Source organism: Diadema setosum, chromosome 6 (genome assembly GCF_964275005.1).
Source record: "Diadema setosum chromosome 6, eeDiaSeto1, whole genome shotgun sequence".
Taxonomy (NCBI): Eukaryota; Metazoa; Echinodermata; class Echinoidea; order Diadematoida; family Diadematidae; genus Diadema; species Diadema setosum.
The window spans coordinates 5,023,864-5,051,793 of NC_092690.1; the positions used below are offsets into that span (position 1 = coordinate 5,023,864).

The 27,930-nt window shown below is 37.1% G+C and overlaps 1 protein-coding gene across 1 annotated transcript; it reads left to right on the plus strand.

The window, feature by feature from the left end:
• Nucleotides 1-1,051: 1,051 nt before the first annotated feature.
• Nucleotides 1,052-27,930, plus strand: LOC140229431 (uncharacterized). Its single transcript, XM_072309680.1, has 9 exons — nt 1,052-1,103; nt 3,024-3,374; nt 4,348-4,674; nt 6,524-6,805; nt 10,566-10,586; nt 12,597-12,860; nt 13,856-13,951; nt 15,586-15,683; nt 27,727-27,930. Exons 1-9 carry the CDS (start codon nt 1,052-1,054, stop codon nt 27,928-27,930), a joined length of 1,695 nt encoding a protein of 564 aa, XP_072165781.1.

Genomic DNA, 27,930 nt, shown 5'->3' on the forward strand with positions numbered 1-27,930 from the left:
AACTTTGGATCAAATCCAGTATTGGGGTCAGGTGGGAATTTCGCAGGAAGGAAACAATAAAGTTTGTTTCACCGATCACGGATGAAAACCAAAAAGCAAAAAGTGAAGAATGCTCATGCACTGCTCGCTGGAAACCCTTATAGTTGTTTCTTTTCTTTTCATTGTTTAAAGCATCGTGTAGCCTTGATCGAAAGTCTATTCGTTTATCACGCGACCAGTCTTTCTATTTTGTCGTAATTATCGACTATTCATTGTCCAAATCGAAAAGGCAATCTCAGCTGCCTTGATCTGTCTGGGTTACCTTATCAATACCCAGAAAACATACAATGGTTGTTTTGTGCTGCATCTTACTGTTGGTTTTTTATTTTCATTTTGATACTAGTAATCTATTGTTAGTGTGACTTAGCAGAAGAGACCTCTTTCATCCATCTGATCGCTCTGTTGTTCATAACATAATTATGTAATGTTCGGCTGCAGGTTGCAGAACTTTCAAAATGTTTTTACCACTGCATAGCTGATTAGTATATTACAACTTATTTTAGGTTTTTCCTTTTGATTGAAATTTTGCTAGCTTTAGAATCAATTTAAATTTAAATCTGAATTCAATTTTAAATCAATGAGATGTTACTTACAAATTTGTTTTCTCAAAGTGGAAAAGGTTCACAGATTTTTTTTTTTTTCTCAAAGTTTCTGAGAGTCTCTGAGTTTAGCCTGCTCGATTTCAGTTTCCTTTACGATATGTAACAGTGATATTTGGAGCTGTCAATATGAGCAGGACGAGCTGATTGTTCCGAGATGGGACTTCCCCGGGATTTGATCGGTTAAAGTCGAAAGACGAATTTGACCGTTCTTTCAATTTCGTTCTCGTGACCTGATGCGCGATTGAACGTGATCAATACTTTTCTGCGCAGCTACAATTCAATTTGCAGTTGAGCCCAAACTCTTCGCGTTGTCAACCCATTCGACCGCACGTCCACACAGTGATAGATACCATTTTGTGCTGCAAGGGTCAGGAGCGATCGACCGTCAGACAAAGGAGAGGAAAACGAAGATGTCGACCACGATTCTTTTATTTACGCTGTCAGTGACTGTCATCATGTCAGGTGAGCACTGTTAAATTTTGGGTATTTTCTTTTTTTAATCCACTCATCATTAGCTCGCAATTTGTTTGCGATTGAACAACGACACAAATTTTGACCTTTTTATCAAAAAATTCACATGCCTTCAAAAGACAACATAATAGGCAAGTATGTCTTGACTCCACAATAATATCCAATCGGTTTGAAAATAAAAACCTACAAATCTCCCAAAACTATGACAACTTTTTAAATAATAATGCAGTATTTTTTTTTGCAACCTCATTCCTTATCCGTAGTCATTATTGTTATAGATTGGTGTAGCTTCAAAAAAAAATGTATATTAAGATTATGATTTATTCTCCTTTTATTAATTTTCACAATAGTATTTTGAAGACATGTGAGAGTTATAATGGGAGAATGACTGTCATATTATGTCGCCTCATCATCTCGTTACCACAATGTTGTGAATAATTTATAACTGCTGTAAGACTTTGAGCAAAAAGAAAAAAAAAAGTGAAACTTCAAAGTTCACTGATTTGTGTTCCTGTCACTGGTTTCCTGTTTGTTTAAATAATTTACACTGTTTGTCGAAGTGCCATTCCCATAGCGTGTAACTTGACTTTAACAGATCGGAAAACTCTCTTTGCTGGGAATAATCTACGAGCGGAACCCTGTGAAAGGTTATGGGTTTAGATGTTGTCTAGTTTTTGTTTTTATATCTTTTGTTTTGCCTTTTTCTGTCACATGTCTCAAATTTACTTTACTGAAATGTTGGCAAAATGTCATTATTGCTTCTTTCAATTAGGGTTACTTTTCGGTGGAAATATTTAAGCCCTCTTGTGAGGTTCCATAACTTTCCTATAGGGCGGATCCAGGTAGACGCCTTTCCAAAATTAAAGGGGGAGCATGCCGCCCCCTCAATTTTTCGTTTTGTTTCTTTTGTTTTAACAAAATGTAAAGGGGGTGGGGGCGCAAGGTGCGCCCTGTAGATCAGCCACTGTTTTTCTATCTTGATAGAAGGATATGTTCGATATTGATAAAACTTCTATCTTCATATTCGTCAAAAAAATGACTCTGTTGACTCGATTTTCTGGAACTTGGTGAAAACTAATGTGCTTGAAGGTGCAGTCAAACATAGAAGTGTGTAGATAAAGCGCAATGCTGGCCCAATACAAGTGAGCTGTTCTATTTCAGTCTTATCTGTACGATTGACAAACGCTATGTTACACCGTCCTGTCAGGGGCGGATCCAGGAAATCTGAAAGGGGGGGGGGTGGGGCGCAACTAATATTTCTAGAGCCACTTCCCGGTTTTATTTCATTTATTTATTTATTTATTTTTATTTCGTTTGTTTTTTAACGATAATAAACGGGGGCGGGGGGGGGGGGCATGCGCCACTTACGCCCCCTCTGGATCAACCACCGCCTGTCCTTCAAGAGTTCGGTTTGCTTTTATATATATAATCTATATTCCACATATTCTTTTTCCAAACACAACGAAATTCAAATAAAACAGGGTACTTACAGCATGACGTACATTAGACACAGATTGTTTAAGAATTACAATGTGTAATACAATGTTAGATAATGAAATGATAAACAAATTTAATCACATGCCTTACAAAGAGAATGAATAGCATTTTTAGAGTTTTTAGAGTTGCTTGATTGCCACTACTGATCCAGGAAAACAAAATGAAATGCATATGCTTTGGTATACGATGGGGGAAAAAAAACTCACATAAACGAAGAAATTAAGTGTAAATGGAGGAAGACAATGATGTAGACCTACGACTACGAAAACATGCGTATAGAGTATTGAAGTAAAAACAAAGAAAAGGAAATAACCACAAAGCAAAGGAAAGATATGACATCCATCATTATGTTGTCCAATTAGCTGTTACACAGTTGTTGTTGTTTTTTTTTAACTTTGACGTTTGTAAATGTAGCAGCCACTGCCAGCATTGCGGGGACTACTTCCGACGTCGTAGCCGCCCACGCCGGAGAATCGGCTAAGCTGCGCTGCAGGTTCCAAGGGACCACGAACCAGGGTATCCGACTAACTTGGGAGAGAGTGGACGGGAAGTCCATCGCCAACGTGACTGAGTGCGCGGGCATGAGCGTCACGCGGTGCGCGACCTCGGTGTCTGACGTGGACAAGTACGAAGTGACGGGCAGTCTGAGTGAGGGCGTTGACCTCGTGGTACGCGACGTCGAGCTCCAGGACGATGGTGAATACGAATGTCTGGTGATAAGCACCGCGGGACTCGGCAAAAATATAGTTCGCCTCGCAGTCTCCTGTAAGTTCATGCGATGTGGAGTATTTCAACAAAATATGCATAATGAAATAGCATTACATTTATGATCACGTTATTAATGACTTTGAACAGAAACGTCATTTCACCTTTTTGAAATCGTTTTTACCTCCAGTCACCTAACATCGTTGACAATATTCTTTTACAAAATCATTATGTTGTCTTAGATCACAAAGAGATAAGATAATGCCTAGTTACAAGCCCTGCTTTCTAGCAGTCCAATCCATTTCAAACAAATTTGATTCGGTATTCGTCTCAACATTTATTGCATTTCAGTTCACAGTATTTTGTTTGATTATAATATTGTATTGATTTGGTGTAATTGTGCATTCAAATGTGCGTTTGCAATCGCGTTTTCCCTGGAAATGAAATAAAACTTAATTGAAACGGTATCAATGAAATTATGATATCATTTAACATCGCCACAAACAAAAGAAAAAAAAATAGCTATCTGGATGCGATGATGCCTTAAGTCATCTCTTTTATCTTTTTCCTTTTTTTTTTTTGAAGTAGTGACGAGAAAATGAGGGTTTAGTTCTTTCGATTCCATTCACCGTTGGACTCGAAACGAAAACTCTAAGATTGAGCCCGAAATCAGATTCACTAGGTCAGAAGAGTTTGCAGCCATTGGCGTAATCTGATATGGAATGCAGCGCCACGTCTTGATTTTCCTTTCGTAGTGATATATAATATTATTACTCTCTATTGCAACTGATTGTCAAATTGCCATACATCGACGTCTGTCCGGTGATCAGGAGGTCGTAGGTTCGAATCCTGCTCGAGTATGTACGCCCATGATTTTTTATCATGGCTAATCTCAAAGCAGTTATCAATGCAGTGCTTATTTACGTCGATGTAGGGCAATTTGTCAATCAGTTGCAATGAAAACATCTCGACGGAAGATTTTCATGAATTTGAATAATTACTCTCGATCTCTATAATTATGTTTGTTTCGCAGATCCTCCGAAGAGAGTTGATATATATGTCGGCGGCATCAACGTGACAACTAAGATTGCCTATCTCCCCCTGAGCAAGCCACGTAATGTCACCTGCGAGATCAAATCCCCATCCAACCCGCCGGCTAATATGACTCTCGAAACTGGCGCCATAGAGGAACAAGTCAGAGACCCGGAGCATTCCAAGGTGCCCGAGAATCCATTTCTGTCCACGTCCAGCCAAGCGGTCACCCTTTTTGCCCAGGAGGGGGACAATGGCAAGACATTGACTTGCATGGCGAGGCATTACAACCTGACATTTCGCGCTAGCGCTACAGTTGATGTGGGACGTAAGTGTCAACTTTCAATTTGTTGTTGGAATGATCATTATGACAATAATCTTGCTTGTTATTATGGGCATTATCCTCTCATGATCGAGATGCAAGATCTTGATAAGAAGAGGAACGTGAATCAAACAAGGCACTGAAGATTACATAATACTATGGACAAAGGAAAACAAGTTGTGGAATACTGTCAGTTATCAGGCCTTAATTGAACAATGACGTCGGCCATTATTCATTATGTCCAAATACATGTGGTACGCCATGACAATGATTGTATCAACGCTTCTCAATGGCTAAGTAATTCAACTATATTATAAAGAATTACATTTTCTTTAAGTGTTATACGGTTATTGACACCCCTCCGTGGAATTTACCATCATTAGCAACAACTGGGCGCAAGAGGTATACCTGTAATTCCCTCTTAAATCTATGGCTAGGAAAAATTTGAGTGAAGCTGGGTGTAGGGTCTACAATTATTGATAAAATTAGTTGTAAACATAGGGCCTATATAGAAAATATAGCAATTAGATAATGAAATCATTTTTCTTTGATAACATGGATAACATCACAAAGGAACAAAAGAAAAGAGAATATTTGTATTCGTGTCACCCAACTGTAGACCAACCAATAATCATGTTTTATGTATAGTCATATAGACCTATAGGCCCTGTATGCCAGCTGCGGATGAACCTAAAAACACCATAATTTGTCGAAGGTATTTTATCATTTAAATGTCAATTGGATGTAAGAGCAGATCATATCCTGCCACATAATTTTGATGACATATTTTCTTCGAATTTCATTAATGAAATATAAATATTACATTAAGACTAAAACACTGAATGAAGGCCATTGAATATATCAAACTCCCTTAAGTTTACGGGATAATGCAATATGAGATTGAAATGTATGGCTGATGTAGGTGTCATTATTTTCTATAACCTTCACAAGACTGGTGAGAAAGAAGCATTAGGCCTATATATCACACTGCAAGAAGATCGATATTTTGTGTGTGACCTTGCGTCACAAACCAACAAAAAGTCGCATGCACTAATTTTGTGTTAGGACTGACAACAGGTAGAATGGATCAAACCAGCCAATCTTTGGTTTTTCATATTTTTTGAAACAAGTCTCCTTCTACATTATACTATAAAGTTTGGGATCAGGAAACGAAATGGAACTTGTGTTTTTAGCAATTTTTTCTCGAACACTTGTTGGTGGAATGATGTGATTATGTGTTTCCTCATAGGTGATAGAGTTCTATTTTCATTTCTTAAAAACCCTGTCCATACTCATCACTTTCAAATCCAACAACTTTAAAAAGAATAATAGTACTGCATTGAACGTTAGAATTAATCATATACAGAATATGTTAATGAAGCATGCTTAATTTCAACCAAATCTGGTAATCCCTTCATTGTTGTTGCTTCGGTGGTTAACATCTGTTTTTGTTCCATTCATAGCACAACTAGCGCGGCTTGGTAAAGATTAAGCACTTGAATAGACCATGTACTTCAGAACCTCTTTTCGCAGTTCACACTTTCCAGAGTGTGGGCTTTCTTTCCAATAATAGCTATAGGTTAGGAGAGTCCATTTGATTTGAGTTGTACATCATTTTAAAGCTTAGAGTCTGCTCTTTCAGAATCTGGTCTTAACTAAAAATTCATGTCGGTAACTTTTTAAATAAACTTTTTAATTAAACTGTTATCCGTGTGATATTCATGTAGCTACCACCGGAAATTTAACAGAGTATAGTATAATATTGATACCGATGGTAAAAATGGAAGGAATATCACAAAATATTGTACATGGGTAAGTTTGGTTAACCAACTTTAATTTTTTTTTCACCTTCTAGCTCAACCAAAGAGACCGAACAACGTCGAAATTTCCGCTGCCTCACCAACGTCTCTGTTGGCTACTTGGCAAGCAGGCGACACGGGGAGTACGTTTCCAAAGTATCGGGTCCAGCTATGCCCGATGTTGGGCGGGAACGCTTGCCAGACGATATCCAATATCACCTCCACCCGTTACCGCCTCGTAGACCTCCAACCTTTTACGTTGTACAGCATTAAGGTCAGCGCGCACACAGTCTACGGCTACAGTGACGAGTCGACACCCGTAAATGCCTACACAAACCGTAAGTCATGCCCCAACCTCTCTATACGGCATACTGCATTATTTATATCGTTCTATATACTATAGACAATGTCACAAACTGTTTCCATCTTCCTATCCAGTTATAGTGGCAATTATGTTTGGTTGCAGTTCGATCGTTATTCCGAAAGTTCATAATTCCGAACATAACATTACATCGCATAGGCCCTTTACGGTTCTACATTCCGAAAAAACGAACACGAAGTTTAAGTTTCATTATAATTATTGAACGTCCGTATGTACGGTCCTTTTTGTTTTTGTTTTCTTTTTTTTTTTTCGGACGAATAAACCTTCGGAATACAGTGTAATGAACCTTCCGAATAATGCCACGAAATATATATCTTTGGATCGAAGAGCTGTCCTATTTCATTTTTTTTTTTTGGGGGGGGGGGGGAATAAACGAGCATCCGATAGGTATTTACGGAATTTGTGTATTTCTGAACGGCAAACTGTATAGGAAAACGAACTTTTATTTCATTTTCGGATTAGTGATGTTTTGGAATGACGTAACCCCTTGACTTTAACATGTTTAACGAAATCTATGCAAAATTACAAATTTTGAAAGAGACGTCTGATTTATCTAGACTTCAGTAACGCGTTCGTTTATATCTCTGCGTTGACTTAATCTGTACACACATAGTTAAGAGATGATCGCTCTGAAACGTTATTGATAAGATCTGCATTTATTTTGTTTTTCATCCACTTTATATATGAATAGTTGAGAGAACGCTCCTCTTAAAGGGTGTGTACAGTTCTGGTTGAGGTGAGGATTTAGCTTTTAACGTTTTATGCAAGATATTCAGAAACCACTGTATGAGATGTCAAAGAGCATGCAATTCTAATGGGTATCAAAAGTTTATTTGATGAAAATCGGTTTTGAAATGGCTGAGATATCCAAAAACAAGGTGAAACAAACAGATCTTAATAAAAGGCGTGGCCTGTCGCCTTTTATTATTATCACTTTTTTTGGGATATCTCAGTCATACTCAAATTATGAAAACCAATTTTCATCAAATAAACGTTGAATCCTTCTTAAAAATATGTGTTCTTTCATATTTCATAAGAGGTTTCTCATTATCTCACTTAGGAATGTTCAAAACATGAATCCCCACCTCAACCAGTACTGTACAGTCCCTTTAAACTTCATTTAAATGATCTAAAGTAAAGGCCTATACATTTACGCAGCTGCATACTTAATGGAATAATCAAATAGGGCCTATTTATTCCTTATTGACAAATTCACCGTTTCTGTGCTGCATCATAACAGTGATTAGAGAGAACACAATCCTGTATTCTGTTATACATGGAAAGCTTTTTATTGATCATATTGGTTTCCGGTAATGTAGTTTACGGAGAGAAAGCAATCTGATATTGAGCGAGGACATTTGGATCGAGCAACTTAGGTCTCGCAACGCACTATAGTGAGCCTCGTTACACACATCACTTATCTCGTCTGGAAGGCAACTTTTGAGCGACCACAAAACAACTTTTGACAGCTAACGAAAAAAAATGATTTATGTATTGAAGGAAATATGAGCGTCGAAATAAAATATACAAATTTGACGTACCACTTTCAAATGCTCTCACTAAAGTCTTGACAGCTGTCTCTCTGCCGAGGACACTAGTTTTGAAAGGGCAAGAGCTGAAGTTAACTTCCCGAACTGATGATATATACTGAAGATTCATTCACTTGTGTAAAAAACAGAGCACCCAAAGGCACGGGCTTTGTCTTGAAGGAGGAAGTATATGAGTCCGACTTAGAGCACTGTAACTACGACAGCCATGACTGGGAGGGGGGGGGGGGAGGAGGAGGAAGCTTAGAAAGAAGAACAAAAGAAGGGTTTGTTTGCAAAAACCGATAAGTCCATTTTTGAAGATTTTGAAGTACGATCTCTGTCATAAAGTACAAAATAATACCTTTTAAATGATATATTGGTCACTACATATAGAGGTATATTTTTGAAGTTATGGTCAAAAGAAGCAAAAAATTTCTTATTATTCTCTAAATTTTTCTTGACCTTTAATCGCAAATATCTCCATTTGGCAAATATGGACTTATCGGTTTTTGCAAACAAACTCTAGATCAATGGGTTATGTATGCAATGAGCCATGGTGCGCTTGCTATGTCAGAGCATACTCGATATTTGATACTCTAATCCCTCTCGCAGCTCAAAGAAGCACCGTGTGTGCCATTGGGAGGTGCCACAGTGATGATCTCTATTTACAATAAAAGTGTGCGCTGTGCGAGTATTAAAAATCTGAACACATCCTTCTTTAAAGGATGAGTGATCCTGAAGAAGGCTGCAAGGTTGTAATACAGGGGAGAGCAGCTTCTTTGAATGTTGTCAGGGTGGTGGCATGCACGATTTGACTAGGTAGGCGGTTCCAGATCCAAATTGTCCTTGGAAAGAATAAGTAGACTCTACTCGAATGCACCACTAGAAGTCTTGGGTATGATAAATTTGACGTCATGATCGTCCCTCGCATGGTAGGTTGCAGGGGTAACTGGTGAGGGCATTGTTAGGCTTACCACTCCATAGTGGATTTTGTAAAAAAGTGAACATTGGTTCACGAGTCGCCGGTGGCCTGTAACGTGTGCCATCCTTGTGCCAACACTTGATGGGTAGATGACGTAGATCGCATGAATTACTTTTGTTATAACATAGGCATGCTTGAAGCCCCCAGTTAGGAATTACCATAAGGAAAACAAAACCGAATTGTCTAAACACTGTACTACATCACGTGCTGATGGTGTCATTTCTTTGTCTGTGCATGTGTTTTGCCGTATGTGTGTTGTGTGTATAATAATGTTCCCATGTGTTCATTAGCCGTAGACGCTATATTGTAAGTTATATCAGTTTGACCTGATTATATGAGATGAAATTTGGTTATTTCACAATGTCAGTAATTACAGTCTCTCACTAACCTATCTGTGCACTTATACTATTAATTATAGCTAATTATTGTTTTCTTTTTCTTATTGGGTTTTTTTCGTTTTCGGTTGTTTTGATTACCTATATCTTTTACACTGAGTTTCCTTCATTGTTTGGTTTCTTTGTTATTTTTTATGTTAATCATGTCGTCAATTTTTGCTACATGTATTATTAAAAAAGAAATCGCCATTCTTGCTCTTTTATTCAATATTAAGCCTTTACCCATCATTGGAATCTCACAGACATTTTTTTTTTTTTTTTACCAATTCTCTTCTCGATCTTAGCCATTTGTCATGTAAATAATTTTTTCCTATCGATATAGGATTATGATCTATCTAATGCTCATTATGAAGAGTTTGATCGAGAAATGGGCTAGCCCTATTAAAAAAAAAGTATTCGAAATTCATTATCAGATACAGGAAAAAATCAGTGACATACCTCACTTGTAACATGACAAGGTAAATTCTTGAAGATAATGATTCAAATATCCAATGTCATTCGTGTGGAATATTCCCATTCGCTGCTTATGGTAAAGTTAATGATTATGTAGACGTCGTGTCATCAGATTATCATAACTCCACTTTTGAAATTTCGTCTTGCGAAAATCACCGAAACTGCAATGGACCTATTTCTGCTCGTTTATTTTCAATTAAACTATCGTATAATCTATTGTTTCATATTCTTTATCATGTTAATAAAAGCAAATACGCCTTCCATGGATGCACTTGAAATGACTGATTTACATTACTTGATATCAGTTTAAAAAGAATGATTAGCACTTTTGATTATCTTTTTCTACCGACTTTACAGCTCTTTCCCCTGATGAAATGGGTGAGTATTGTGTAATTGAATTAATTAATTTCATTTGCTAATCCTTGGATAAGAAATTGATATTCATATTTATCAGTACACATAAAGAAACATATCTGCAGATCTGCATTAGTCTATGGGCTGCCAGAGTGTAAAGGCACCAAAGTTACTTTATTACAATATCCCACACCAGGGCCGATCAATACGAGTCATAATGGTAATAATTATGATATAATGCTAAAAAGATTTACTAACAACTTTAATAAAACCAAATGAATTAATCATTGGTCACCAATTACCCAGTACTACACAGTGCAAGATAATGGGAAAGAACATAATAGGCAGATTCAAGATAGGCGACTAAGAGGAGAGTAAATGTGAACAATTTTTGTCATAGGAAATTCTTAATCATGTTGATTGCCAATCCCTTGGATTATAATTTTGAGTAAATTCTAGTATTGCAGATGTGGATTGTCAATCACTGAGTCTATATTGATTTGGGATAATAGTGGTCGAATCTTGGAAAAAAAAAGGAATAATATCTGTCACAGATTTATAGTTTTCAAATACATCTCATATGGAATGTATTAGTAATAGACATAGGAAGGGAATTATCGACATCATCTGCACATATCGCCGTGTCTTCATATTGGAATTAGACTTAAGGACAATATATCTTTCTTTTTTTCTCTCTCTCTCTCTCTCTGATTATACCAGTCGGTAAGCTTGTACACACTGTACTAAAAACCACAAAGTGTGCTTACAATGAATTGCAGGCCTCTAACTTGTTTCACAACCTGAACACCGCAGTCAGATCCTGCACTAATGGTAGGCGCCCTATGCAATGAAGGCGAAATATATTTCGGAGGTTCTAGAGGCATACAATACTCTAACGTGATTGTCTATTCCTCATTTTCTGACAGTTAACGTGTGCGGTCGAAATCAAAAGTATAGAGCCTATATTCCCATAAAATCCACGTTATCAAATTCTGTTATTGACCACATAAACCTCACAGGAACTAATTATTAGAGCAGTTGAGACCTCCAGGCAGAAAGTGAAAACTTAAATTCAAGTGCTGCAGCATCAGGTTGTCGATCCGTTTTTACGATTTGTTGGTGGGGGGGGGGGGGGGGGGGGGACAAAACTTGGGTTGGAAGACTGTGCGATGAAGCGGTGCGACCGAGCGGGGGGAAAGGGTGTGGGAAGGGAGTATCCCTCCCTCCTACACGAGGGACATTTTTCATTTTCAGGCCGGGAATCAAGCGATCTGCTGCACACTTTTGGTGATTTATTCCCCATCAAAAAATAAGAAAAATAACAATTAATATTCACTGAGATATTAATGACTTAATAGCGCTTTCTCAGCTCTTGCTCCTCAATGTGCGTCATCACTGTTTATGTTTATGGAAGTTGACTGGGCGGGGTGGGGGATGATGTGGAGGTGGTATAGAAGATTTAAATGAGAGGAGAAATTTCCTCCCACACGAGAACACTTTTCTTCTTCTTTTTTTCTTGTAAACTGAAGTTACAGATCGTGTGCACAATCTTGTTTAAATATTCGGGAATCTGTCTAAATGATTAGGACACAAATAGTCTTTGAAAAAGAACAGAGCGAGGGAGGGTTTTGGATTTTCACAATTGAAATCCGACAGTTTGGTGCACAATATGGTGTACACACACACATACACACACACCCACAAAAATCAAACAAGGATATTTTTCAGACTTGCGGAATTATTGGGGGAAGGAGGAAAGATGGTTGAAAGGGAAAAAAAATAATTCACCTGCATGTTCTGATTATAGGTAGTACGTACACTGTAGTTCATATAGGAATGAAATCATGATTTTTATCCAGTTTGCCGAAATAATTCAGTTAAACCCTTTCTATTCCAGTGAGTCAAATATGCATAAAACTAACACACGTACTTATGGACAAAATGAAACGTAGCATACAGAGTATGAGATGTCTGCAGTAATTCTTATCTACACATGCTGATCGTGTTATTGTGAACTGGTTAATATTCTCACAGGCATTCTCGCTGTCTATGATCCTGGTAAGGGCGTCCTGGTCGTCACGGCTCGAGATAATACCACTAGCCAACTTCCCCCTGGCTTATGTGTACAACTGAGCACATCTTCCACTGGGACGGAGGTCGCCGCAGCATACAGCAACTGCGTCGGTATCGGCGAAGAACTGCCGGTGCCGCCGGGCACATCGTGGAACGACGTTCTCGTGGTCACCTGCGGAAACAACGTGTGCAGTGCGACCTCCAAGCCAGTGTCTGCAAACAGCGGTTAGTTTTAAAACTTCACCGCGATGCAAAAACGCCCCCCCCCCCCATCAATGCTATCTAGTATTGAGTATTCACTTCCATTCAAACAATATCAGAGACATGCAGCTCTTCAATTTGGTATTACTGCATAACAGCGTAATAAAAAATCCTTTGTAATATTTCCGCACTTGAAAATAGAACTTCACAAAAGTAACAATTAAGACACACAATCCATTTCATGTTTTTTTTTATCCATTGCAACAAATAAAATGCGAATCCCCTTACAAAAAAGAAAACACACAACCGTTCACACACGCACGCACGTACACACACACGCACACACCCATTTACACCCGTACACATGAAAACGTCAAAGCTAACAAACAAAAGCATATTAGTCAGCAACAACAAAAACAGTAAGAAATGGAGAAAAATTGGGTAAAGAATTCGAATTTTCACACGAAATATTTAAACAAATACACAGATGGCTTTGAAAGACCTCCCCCAAACCAATAAAAAAAAAGAAGAAGAAGAAGAAGAAAGGAAATGCTAACGCGAATTGCACAAGAAGTGCATATTATTGATAAGGGGAATTTACATCCCCCTTATTCATGGAGGAAGAAAAACAACACAAGTTAAGGAACAGGATCATGTTGTTCAGCATTGTGTTGAGCATGTTCCTCACATTGGAAAGTGTACCTATCTTTTATCATCATCATCTTCTTCTTCTTTCTTTCTTTGTTTCTTTATACAAATACCAAAAATTGAATGAACCAGTTGTTAAATTGGAACCAAAAGAGGATGACTTCATGGAAAATCTGATGAATCTACAATGGAACATTTTCTAGAAACGCGTAGATTTCAAGAAACTTATGGAAGATGTGTTTTCACATGCATGGCAGTTGTAACGAATGTCAAATGACCAAGTACAAAATGTATGTCTGGTAACAACTCCCAATCTTTCTCGGATCTATTTGGACGTTATTTTTGTCTTATATCGTTTGTTATGTCGGTAGGCAGTAAGTTGGGACTCATTGTAGGACTCAGTGTTGGAATCGGCGTTGCCTTCATTGTCATGGTTGCCGTCATCGTCTACAAGAAGAAACAACAGGGTAAGTTGGAGGCATTTTTTCTTTTTTGTTTTTGTTTTTGCAGAAAAGACACATTATAATATCTACACAGCATTATGTGTACATCTTTCTTTGCCTTTTCTGTCTACAGGGTGTACTCTATAAATTGACAAAAAAAGGGGGGGGGGGCAAATCGAACGACAATGCGAATGCGTAATTCTGTCAATTTATTCCCTTATCTATGAAGAGCCAGGTTTTGTAGCAGTGTTTATGAGTTTATTTCTTTCTTTTCCCTCTCTGAATTGAAATTGACTGTAACGGATAAAGAAATATCGAGAAAGAACATTCAAATGGCTTCATTATGATCTAAAATGAACTATTAAAGAAATACTTCGGAATTAATATTATACGTGTACAGTAAAGCATGTCGTCACAAAACATTGATACAGGTAATACTCTCATGCAACGACTAAGACACAGTGATGATATAATGGCCTTGCAGCTCTCTGTCGGTTTTTACAAAACAATTATTGTGCAATTTTTATTTTGTGATAATGTGTAAATGAACATTAATGTAGATCCTTCTCACTCTACCGTCATTGCTGCTAAATCGTCTTAACTCTGAAGCAATTTTCTGAGGATTTGATTTCTTCTGCTTGAATTCATTCATTAAAAAGTAAAGTAAGGATTAAATGAGCATATTTACAAGTAAATGGGAGACGGGTGACGCCATGACGTCATCAACTCTCTTTTTTTTTTCACTGTTCTACTGCAATAATGAAACTTTTATTCTGCTGCCTGGATGTTATTTTGATCATGCAGAATTTACCTTAAACAAATGATAAGGATTCCCGGTTGTAGAAAACTTCGACATAAAATTTTTCGAATTTTCGACAAGACTGTTGTTTTAAAAAAATCTTATATTGGGAAGTATGGCCGAGATACTATAGCACAACAACAACAAAGTTAATTGCTTTATACAAAGCCATACATACATATATAAGCAAATTACATTTTACATAATTACAAAATTTATTATACAAGCAAATAAAGCCTAAAATATAAGGAGATACCAGTATTTTTCTCATTAAAGGGGATGACTAGTAACTGATCAGTGGGAATCAGTGGGAATGCTGGGGGATGATTGTTCCAATCATTGTGGGATTTATTTAAGAGTACATTGTACACTCTATATCTATTGTTGTGAGAAAATTATTTGCTTCAGAATGGTCTCATATTCAAGTAATGTGCAGTTTCATGTTTCCAGGTTAGCATGCCTGTGCAGTGATGGGGCGATCGCTAACGGCCCGTTTTATTTCTTCTGCAAATGGTTATTATGCCTGAGAACTCTTAATTATGTTAGAAAACTGAAACTATGATCAATTTTCTTGATACTTTCTTCATGGCGCTGTACTCACGTGTCACAACACGAACTCTTGTGGCTTTCCCATTATCAAAATATTACGGCGCATGGATATTGAAACTATGAGACTTCGTGAAATCTATGAAGGATTGTCCTCTTTTCTTCAAACTCCACTAATGAAACCGTATGAATTTTATACGAATTATCCTTTTTTTTGAAACGCCACAGATATTCTACTATGCATTATCTGTGACAAAACCTCTGTTAGGGGGAAACCCCCTTTGAGCCCTCTCTTACTTATCTTGTTTAACAGGTGGTGGCGCTGCACACGGCGGAAGGACCAATAGCCGGTCAAACCCACCCCCTCCCGTGGAGAAGCGACCGCCTCTAAGCAGACCTCCTGAAATCTACGTAAGAATTATTTGTTTTTTCTTTCTTTACTATGTGTGTCTGTCTGTGTGTTTGAATGCTTTATTCATCAATTTGTTGGAAAGTCCAGAATTCATTTGGAGTCATAAATGGCAATACCAAATGATTACAATACACTATCGATAATGCCGAGGACAAAGTTTACAAAAAAGAAAGAAAGAAAGAAAAAGCAGCAAATGCAAACTATACAAGGAGTAGAAATTGGAATCTGCATGGAATACTAAATGTTATTGTTCTTTATCTATATATGTGTTATATGTGCATTTATTGTCCAAATTTCTGTTGGAGAACTGTTTTCTCCTCCCCCAACCCCCTAAAAAAACAAAACAAAACAAAAACAAAACAAAACAAAACCGAAGACCTGAAATACCTGCAGTAACATCAATGACAGATTACCAGTTTTGCAACTACATGTCGTGCATGAGTGCGTGCATGGTCTCTCTTTTAAATACGTGTTAATGTATTCAGGTGTGTATGCGTGTGTGTACTTGTTAAGGTGTTACCCTGTTAACGTGTGTGTGTGCATGTGAGTGTACCGCAGTGCGTGATATGTACAGTACTCCCTTGAAACTCCCTTGGTGGTTTGACAGCTTCGAGCCCTTTTCAAATTCAGAACGCTCAAACTGTAGACAAATTTAAATCAATGCTTAAAACTCTCCTATATATATATATATATATATACATTTATAGTTCAATTCATTTTTTCATCTTTATTTCCACAATATAGAGTATGTCCCCCCCCCCCCCCAAAAAAAAATACAATCAGATTTTTGCAGAAAACCCCATTCAGTTTGGTTAAGCGGTCACAGAGAAATGCGGATTGTTGTAAAGCATGTCATGAGTCTGATTCTTCCAAGTTTAGCACTTCGATGCTCTTGTGTGTGAACACAATAGACAGAACTTGGAGGAAAGAGATCCTGACATCCTCTACAAAATTCCTCATTTCTCTTTGACCACTGGAGCAAATCGAATGGCGTTTTCTGTAAGATGTGGGCAATGAGTTATAGTTTCATACCCTAAATTTGTATTTAGATTGATTTACTATTTTTAAAGATATCATTGCGGAGGGTCCCGTTGTAATTTTTTTTTTTTTTTTTGGGGGGGGGGGGAGACATACGGTATAATCTTATGCATATATATATATATATATATATATATAGACTATGTCACAATATTTGCAAGTATATTTTGTATTTCAATTTAATTTGTCATTGTCTAATTATTAATACATAAATCATTAATGCGCTTAGAAAGCCCGTATTATCGGTAGTCATTATTGTTATCATCATAATCATTAATATGATTGCCATTATCTATGCAATTGTTATGGGCTTCTTGCTTTGAGCAGTAGGCCTATACGTATCAGATATGAAAGCAAACTTCTTTTATTGCAAAAGACGGTGCTCAAAATAATCTCCATACCCGACCACTGCTGACGCTTTTTATCATAGAATTTTGAAAATGAAAGATTTGTATTTTCTCAACTTGGACGGGATATGTGTAACTGTGAGTGTAATCAGTTACCTAAAATATCTTACCATTTATTTCATCGTAATAGTCATATACACAAGTATCTCACGGGACAATCCAGTAAATTTCAGTTCTTATTTCAATAGTGAGAACTATACATACCCCAAAATTGTTTATAGAACCAAGTTTCTGGTATAGCTCAGGTAAGAGCTCGCAAGATAGTAGTAACATTACATTTGATATAAACAGAGAAAGTAATTGCTGTCGACGTACAATACTGCATAATACTTTATTTATGTCGACATTTTCGAACTCTCTCCCGTCCTGGCAATGGGATGGCTTGTTCACATGTCCCCTTTTCTCTTTTTCTCTTTTTCTCCTTTTCCCCTTCTTCTTCTCCTCTCCTCCCTTCTTTGTTGTTCCTCTTTGTGTTGTAATGTCATTGAGTTTTTCTATTTTGCCATTTTAATGCATCTTTTGTTTACAAATATGGATTTTTTTTAATATCTTTTTTTTTTTTGCGCGGCCAAATGTGTGTGTGTGTGTGTGTGTGTAAATACATATATATATTATACATATTACGACTGTTTCTTGTCACCATTCATGGTACACTCTTCTCAATGGATATTGTTTGTGCCGAAATATCGACATCTTATTTCAAATTCGTATATTTGTTAAAATATAAAGTATCATTGACAGTGTATATGCTTTTATCGTAACAGCTAACAAATGATTTTACTAAACATTGAAAATTTTGGATAAATATGTTATACTTGCATATTGTTTCCGAGTGATCCACGTCTAGAAGCTCTGCTTTTTAGTCGATCACTTTTTTTCATCGCTTTATTTACATCTTAATATAATTTCTCCAAAGTATGCATCGTTTGTCTCGTACTCACAAACATTTATACATTCGCACGTACATTTCGTACTTCACTTTACAGATTGCACATATTTTCTTTTTGTTTGTATATAATAAGCCAGTTCGGGGTTCCACTTTGAGTATGAGCAGTAAAAGGTCATTAGTACCGGCAGAGCATGTTGGTTTTTTATTCACTGAGATAAGCATCTGTGATGTAATGATTATTCAAGTGATCATTATGAGTGGTGCTTGCCAGCACATTCACCTGACAGCAAAAGCGGTATTTGACAATGTCAATAGGAAAAGATTGTTAATACATTCAAAGCGAAATAATGAAATGGATGCTTTCCAAATAGTCCATGGGCCAGGCCAGATATTGGTACCATCTGAGGTGGCAAAACCTTTTTGGTGTCATTTTGTTTGTCGGGCATAGATATGCCTATCAAGCTATGATAGCATTTCCAAATGAGTAGCTTAGTCATAATAAATGAATTTTTAACCAATTTGGTTTCGTTGTAATATGCCTATACTTCTGAATCGAAACTAACCGCTATACAAAGAAGAGCACTGTCTTCTGTATGTTCCATAGAGCTGTAAAATGCAGCTCTATGGTATGTTCACAGGTGTTCTGTTGTAAACGCGGTGCGCTTAGTCTTTATTCAAGGCAGCGAAGGGAATATCCATAGGTTATGATGTCCACAGCGCTTAGTCTTTATTCTAGACGGCAAAAGGAATATCCAAAGCATATGATACAGTGTATATCCTTTTATCTAAAAACAAAAAAAAAAAAAAGAAAAAAACAATTCCTCGTGAATTTTACCGTATTTTTCAATTATTTTTCATTTTCCGGCGAAAACGCTACGGTGAAAACAGTAATACCACGCCAATGTCGCTTTATTTCCATCCAACAATATAAGATAATGCAAAAACAATGAACCGGTACCCTACGATACATTACAATGAATAATATTATAAATGAACAGAGTGATTTTTGTTTAAAACTGATGTATTTGTTGATAGGATAGTATAAAAACAGTATAGATAATCCCTTTTATGAGGAACTTTAGATATGATAACGGCACATTGGTCTAGATAAAGACTAAGCGCACCGCGTGACAGCTGTGGACATCATAACCCTTTGGATATTCCCTTCGCTGCCTTGAATAAAGACTAACCGCACCGCGTTTACAACAGAACACCTGTGGACATACGGAAGACAGTGCTCTTCTTTGTATAGCATTAGTTTCGATTCAGAAGTATAGGGATTTAAAAACGAGACCAAATTGGTTAAAAATTCATTTATTATGACTAAGCTACTCATTTGAAAATGCTATCATAGCTTGATAAGCATATCTATGCCCGACAAACAAACTGACACCAAAAAGGTTGTGCCACCTGAGATGGTACCAACAACCCATTTTTCGGGTCTTGGCCCATGGACTAAAAGTGCTAATTGATGGATCATTCTTTGTTTGAACATGACTGATGAATTCCATAAATTGTTACGTCGAGTAAGCTGAAATACCTTCTCTCGCTTGAAAACTCGTGGAGTGCCTAATGAACTGAGAAAGAAGAAAGGTTGTTGCGACACGGATTGTCGCCCCGGGCTCGGGGTGGTTCCTCCGGTGTTAACCTTTGGTGGGATGGGTATGACTGGTAAGTTATACATATGTGTGTGTGTGTGTGTGTGTGTGTGTGTACGCGCGCGCGTGTGTGTGTGTGTGTATTATGAGCTGCATGATATGTGATGTGTATGATTTGTTGTGTGTGTGTGTGTGTGTGTGTGTGTATGTGTGTGTGTATGGAGTATTATAATAATACAATATGTAGAAACTGTGCATGTGTGGTGGTTGTACAGTGGTAGTGGTTTGTTTGTCTGTGTGTATACGTGTGCCTGTATGCTTACGTGTGTATGTGGAATATAGTGGCGCTACTGTGGCAATACAAACGCGTTCAGAGTGTATGAGCACGTGTTTAAAAAATTCACACCAGCGTTGATCTAAAAATAGTATGGGTGTGTGAACCAATATCAGCGGTGAGGCGGGCTAGGCGAGAGAGAAACCGAGAGAAAATACGTACGAGGGAGGTACCCTCCCCAAATGTTATTTGTCTTTGTTCATTTTTCACTGCATTCATTTTCTTCCATCAGTCTTATAAACTAGAACGTCCATGCCACTATTCTTTGTCCCAGAATAGGTTTGGCATGCTTTATGCATGAGCGAATAATTTCCACACGCCGAAAAAAAAATTTGTCAATCGTTAGTTGATTTTAGCACAAACGAACTGCCATTGCATACCGCTAATACATACGTAATACAAAGAAACACCAACAAACACTCAAACAAATCCTCATAATGCAAATAAACCAACTCAACACTTTTTTCCCTTGATATTTATTGATTTCATTCAAATCATTCATAAATCGACCCATTCTGGGTGTAACATGAAAAAAAAAAGTTACAAATGGCAATTCGAAACACAAACAAATCCATTTGTCAATTTATACCACAAACAATCTCACTTCAACATAGATAACTCAATTATAGACCGACCCTACTAACAATTTCTTCACGAGAAAGTTTTGACATGTAGGGCCCTACCAAACCTATATTCCTTGAATACATTGGTTTGGATCATGTAACACCTTACTTACAAGGGCATATATATACATAAAAAAACACAAATACACTACACAAATCTAGAATGAAATCAGTCATAAAAAAACCCCGACCACCCCTTCCCCTCCCCAACCGAAACAAATCTAGGGCCTACATCTATCCTAAATATTAAATCCTACCAACATCGGTCATACCATTTATAACTATCCTTCTTCAAATCCAATCCCCAACCTACCAACCCCTGATTAAACAAAACCTAAATCATCCCACACCCACATTCACCACCCCAAATACATACATATACACACACACACTTTTTTTTTCAATGATATTTTATTGATTTCATTCAAATTAATCATAAATCAACCCATTCTGGGTGTAACATGAACATAAAAAACGGTACAAATGCCATTCAAAAGGCAAATCCATTACCAACTTATACTGCCCATCATCTCCCTTCAAACATAACAACTCGATTATAAATCAATCCTACTGACCATTTCTTCACGAGAAAGTATTGACATGTACAAAAAAAAAATGTATATATATATATATATATATATGTATCTTTGACTATGGTATACTTATACTGCCAATCATCTCTCTTCAACATAACAACTCGATTATAAATCGAGTATGTAAGGGTATATATATACAAGGGTATACACATAAAAAAATCAACAAAAATACGTTATACAAAACTAGAATGAAATCATTTCATTGAAATCAAATCCCCATCCCCCACCAACCCCGATGCACTCAAACCTATCCCACACCCCCACCACAACCCCAAACACATACATCCACAACCACCACACACATACACCCCAAACACCAACACACATACACACCAACACCAAAAACGCACATACACACATACACCCCACACACAAAACACACCCGAAGCGATACCACCTTCCTTCCTAATGAAAACGACTTCCAAATGTTGATTGATACATACAACATACAAGCGTGTAATGGCCGTATGCAGAAAAGCATCGTCCGCCCGCACCCAATTACCGCTCCAAATACCCATTCAAATTCACCAAACAAAACTCATCAAACTCCTAGCTGCGGACAAAATCTTATAACTTTTACACCACCAAAAACTTATCCCTCCCCGCGCGCGGCCAATGACACATTATATTGCCTTCACCACTGATAACTACACTGTACTAATAAAAAGAAAAAGAAAACAAAACAATATTTAAGCTCTCGTTTCAGAAACATTTTCCCATTTCAGCAATGTAATCCCAACTTATTTCTTTTTATAGCAATTTCTTTTTCTTCATCCCGAAAACTTATTATTCTTTTACAAATTTCCTCCAAAGTAGGAATTTTCCCCTCCGACCTAGATCTAAAAATGATATATTTCAAAATAAAAATTATTGTATTATAAAATTTTACTTTTGGATCCCTTCCCGTAACACCAAAATGAACGTCTCTCCACTCTATATTTCGAAGATCTGCCATCTCAAACCTATCTATCACTTCCTGCCACAAATTCTTAACATACACACAATCCCAAAATAAATGTTTATATGTTTCTACCGATTGCTCACAAAAAGAAACACCGGTTATTTGCAACGAAACCAAACTCGAAAAGATTTTCCTTTGTATAAACAACTCCATGTAATAATTTATACTGAAATTCCCTAAGTTTTGTTAGAAGTGTTGTCATTCTTGGTCTTAAAACTATATGTGTAATTTCCTTTTTCGAAAACAAATAATCATTTTGGCCATTTTTCATTCGTAAAACATACAATTGCTGTAAATTTGTAACAAAGAGTTCATACACCTTTCTAAATGAAACATCTTTCAATAAAATTACATTCTCCAAAATTTCAAAGAAATATTATATTCCTCTTTATCAACAGAATAAAAATCATACATATTTCCCTCAAATTTCTGGCTTCTTACAACAACCTCCCCTATTTCCCAAACTTTAACTATATTTTTACTATCTAATCCTAACCTGTGAAAATATACTGCTGATCTCATACGATCTTTTTCCATAATTTGCTTCACTAAATAAATATTCTTCCTATATAAATTTTCACAAAAAATAATTTTCCCTTTACACAAATAATCCTTATTATTAAAAAAAAAAATTGGATTAATCTTGCCTTCTTGATAATTCCGGTTATTCTCCATTTCTTGCCATGCCCTCAAAATTTCTAAATAAAACAATGGTACATTAAACTTTAGAAATCGTATATCATAATTGCACAAAAATATGAATCTTCCTCCCGCAGTCCTAAAAATATAATCAAAGAAAAGTTTCCATCCCATGAGCTTCTCACCATATAACAGACGCTTCAACCACATAATTCGTTGACTCTTAACAAACAATTCAAAATTTGTCATTCTAAGACCGCCCTCACTATAATCCTGATAACAAATAACCCTTTTAATTCGATCTTTACCATTCCATATAAATTCAAAACAAATTTTATTGATATCTGCCACTACCCACTTTGGAACCTCTATTGATGAAGATACATAATATAATTAAGACAGAGCATATGTTTTGAGCAAAAATATTTTTCCCATTACAGTCAAATCTCTTTGTCTCCACCATCCCAAAAGTCTTTTAATCTTACTCAGTATCTCTTTATAATTCATTTCTTCTCTGACCTTAATATCCAATGCAAAATACACTCCTAAAATCTTTATTTCAGTTACAACATTACCCATGGGTAATCTTTCATGTTCTCCCTTTTTCTTCCCTATACTCATTACCTTTGTTTTATCAATATTAACCTTCACACACACACACACACACACACACACACACACACACGAAGGTTCGTTATTCCGAAGTTTCGTTTTTTCCGAGGCTTCATTTATCCGAAACACACAATTCCCTATACCTAGAGGTTCGTTGATCCAAAAATGAAATTCGGAATAACGAACCTTCGGAATAATGAGTCTTCGGACGAATGAGCCTTCAGAATAACAAACATTTGCAATAACGAAATGTAACCCCCTTCCCACTACCGACGCACACCCGAATCGATACCACATTCCTTCCTGATGAAACGATTTCCCAATGTTGATAAATAAGACATAATGGACCGTATGCAGAAAAGCAGCATCCGCCCGCACGCAAGCTCCACTTCGAATTCATATACAAATCTGCCAAACAAACTCATCAAATTCAAAGCTGCTGATAAAATCAATATCAACGTTTATGCCAGCAACAGCTTACTAGGTATCCCTCCTCACGCGCAGCTAAAAAAACACATACGCAAAAAACTGATATAATAAACACATTCTTCCATCACACACACACACACACACACACACGTACAAACGGACACTAAATTATCATGTGCACGCGCACATACACACTTCCTTGAAACCTCACCATGACTTTTTACATGGCATGTTTGCATGGATGTAGCCATGTAAGTTATGTGTTAGCATTTCAATGATTATGTCCAGAACGATATTACCCAGCAAAATGTGCTTCGAGGGCGGGCGACAATCCGTGCCGCAAACGCCCGTCACGGATTGTCGCCCCGAGCAGGAGGCGACAAACCGTGTAGGGGCGACAATCCGTGTCGCAACAAAGGTCATTTGTACCAACGTGCCCATGAGCGAACTCCGAACTGGCTTATTAGGTGATACGCTAAAGGCGAATCACCTATTGCGTTTGCTCGAAATTCCCATTTCTTTCTGACGAATTTTGTGAACGAAATATCTCAATAATGACTTGACCAATTCACATGAAATTTTCAGTCATCATACTCATGACAATATCTCAGCACAGCAATATTTTCATGACGATAACTTATCTGTGACGTCATCTATACGCCATTTTGTGATTTTCAATGAGCGATCATAACTTAATAACCATTTTCGGTAAACGTAAAGTTCAAGTCACGTCTGATCATCCTGTACTATGCTAATTACTCAGGTCACTATGACGTGCGCGTACGCGCGCGTCAAAAATTTAAAATGCTCAAAACGACTTCCCGACCGGTTTTCTCGAGGTTTCAGACAGTTTTCAGCGTTTCAAAAAATTCCGCGCGTGCTTTTTTCGACTGATTTGGATTCCTGATACATTAAGTAACAATATCCATTGATTTCCGATCGATTTTGACCAGTAACAAAGGAATGCACTGGCGTCAAAGTTCAGACTCCGCGCGCGCGTCTATGTGTAAATATAGTGAAAAACATTATTGTCTTGGTTTATTTCGCCATAGCTCTTTAGAATGACCGGTAACCCTATGTTTTATTGCGTATTACAAAAGCATATGAATTGTAAATAACATTTCAAGTAGCAATATTTCTATGAATACACTATGACGTCATCATATCGTCATCTGAAATCAAAAAAGTGGAATTGAATTTTTTGAGGTACTGTTTCTGACATTCATTTGCTGGTATCTCTGTTGTTTTAGCTCAATATTATCCCAAATTTGGATATGTTGTACTTTGAACAATTCTCTTTCAAGTCCATGTCATTGTTTTGCAATTTAATAACGTCATCATACTGGAAATTATGATTAAAATCAAAGACTCAAAATCAGCCAAGTTTACGTGTTATGTCTATGGGAGGTGATTTTTTTTTTTTAAACCATGCATTGACTTGATAATGTTCAAGCACCTTTACCTCGGCTGATTTTGCTCCATTTCCTCTGAAACTTAAGTATGTCGTAGCTGAGCCTACAATAAGCTGCACTAATCATGCATTGTATTTTTTTCAAATCTCCTCATCAGCTTGCAGCTTAAAACTGAAAATGAGAATGGAATGTGGACGAAACGATTTCTGATTTAGGTTCCTCATATTTCCTCGTCGAGACGTACATGTATAGCTGAGAGGTTAAAGGCGACGTCTCTGGCGCCAGAGACGTGAGGTTGCACACGTGCGGGTTCGAACCCCACAAGAACACGAAACAAAATACTTCTATCTTTTACTTTTTTCTTCTTCAATGGAGTAATTACACCTTCGTCCATGTAGAAATTGCGTTCTCATGTAAACGCACCCATACGCGCGCACACACACACACACACACACAATATCCCTTTGTTTTGTGTTGGAGACCACATTGCTTCGACTGCTGCAAAATTTTGCAGGCTTATAGGGTTTGTCAAACTTATATTATTATTATAATGACGACGAGATGAGACATAGCGCCCTCTTGGTTATGTAAATAATGGTCAAAGTTCATATTTGAAAATACAAATGTTAAAGTGAAGGTGACTTTATCGCCATGTTTGATTTCTGTTTTCTTTTTTTTTTCTTCTTTTTTTTTTACATTTTGAAGGCCTATTGGTAAATGTTCAGTTACATAGCCTGTCTTATTGACTTACTTGCACACTCCGAAATATGCATGAAATTACCACTTGGGTGCATGACAGAAACAATTTGATCTGAATTATGTAGGACTGTATAGAAAAAAAAATGGACTTCACGAATGTTTCTCAAGATGACTTCAAGTCGCTATATAAAGGGGCCCTGAAATCCAAATGCACGTTGATTTATGTTGATTAATGATACCCTCAACATCACTTTTGCGGTGAAACGAATATCTAGAAACATTCCATATATTTTAAACGATTTTTTCTTCTATTTTTCTTCAGATTACTTGGGGACGCCCACAAAAAAATCCTTCCAAAACAATCAATATTAATATTCTTGAGATGAACTCATCTGTCAATCATTGCTAAAGTACTGAAATGTTTAACAAAAGACATTGGAATGCACCTTCCCCTCGACTCAGCATAACTTGCATGTTCTCTCGCCATGTCTTTTGTTAGTTACATTAATATGACAGAAACATGCAAGTTATGCTGAGGAAGGTGCATTCCAATGCTATTATGTGACGCCACTTCTGCATGCTTTAGGCGAGAGCTACATCTACGGAGTTATACCTAATGATGACCTTGATAAAAGTGTTAACTCTTTTTTTTTTCACTACTATTATACAAGAACAGTCAAGCGTTTGATATGAGAGGTGAAATCCTATGTAATTGCAAACATAATAATTACCTTTAACATCAATTCATATATACCATGCACCCGTTGTACGTCATATTTTATGGATTGGTGGATATGAAGGATTGATTTGACGTTTGTCTCGGGTCACATTTTTGTTGAGTGTTCTCTCCTTGTGTTGTACCTCCACGGTATAAGCTATCAATATCTTACTGTGATTCACATTCTGTCACGTCTTAAAAACATAATACTGAGCTTTCTTTAGATAGAGCTTCTTTAGGCATTCAGGCATTTCGAATGTTTCTAGAAAGCTATTTTTTCGAAAATTTGTTGCCATTGCTTGGAACACGTAATTGTATAATGTAAAAAATTATATCATATAAGAATACTTATATATATTTTTATATCGATCGTGTTAAAGACATCGCCGTGCTATTGTTTTGCTGTGACTGTCACTGCTATGCGTTTCTATATTTTCCCTTCAGAAATATTTGCATTAAAAAAAAAAAATCAAATTACGTGAACACCAGTGTTGGAGACCTGAGGCATTTGTCCACTCACCCATTCATTACACATGAATGGGGTGACAAAATATCATCACACAATGGTAAAACCAAGGCAAAACGATGCAGGATGTTGCTGATATTTTCCAAGACGTTTAATACGAGACCTCGTTGAATGTCACAAACGTATACCTTAATGGAGACCTCAAGATCATTTTTAAACTTTTGCATTTAAGCATCTATAAACTGCATGGTTACACTTAAATTTGGTACAGAATTCCAGGATTTCTAGTAATTGGGATTAGGAGTAAGAACGTTATAAAAATTGATAGCAAATTACAGTTAACAAAGAAAATGACATAGCAGCTTCACATAAAAATGCGTGATTAGGTGCTCGGGAAAGCAGAGGAAAAGACGAAAGTATGCAAAATTCTACTCATGTGAACCTATAAAGCAAGTGTGATTGTAACGAAACTACTATACGTAACTGGAATATGTGAGCCTCTGATGTCATCATCCTTGTTCAATGCACATGTGTCTCATTATATGTGGCCCTATTGATTAACCTACTGCATAATAGGAGATATTAACAATTATCTGGAATGCCCCTTTAAATTTTCGGCAGAGGGAGAGCGCTAAATACCATGACATCATGAGTGATTACGAGGAGACAGACAACACTCTGTACACTGTCCACCCGCGCGCACCTGAACATCCGGACAACGGCGGTGGCGGTGGCGGCGGGGCTCAGTACTACAGCCGCCAAATTCAGATGACTCAGGCCCAGACGGGGGTACCAGCCGTATATGGCAACAAAAGGAAACACTGA

Coding starts and splice junctions, on each gene's coding strand:
- LOC140229431 (XM_072309680.1), top strand. CDS start 1,052: ATGTCGACCACGATTCTTTTATTTACGCTGTCAGTGACTGTCATCATG. Junction 3,375..4,347: donor AGTTCGCCTCGCAGTCTCCT/GTAAGTTCATGC, acceptor TTTGTTTCGCAG/ATCCTCCGAAGAGAGTTGAT. Junction 6,806..10,565: donor CGTAAATGCCTACACAAACC/GTAAGTCATGCC, acceptor CCGACTTTACAG/CTCTTTCCCCTGATGAAATG.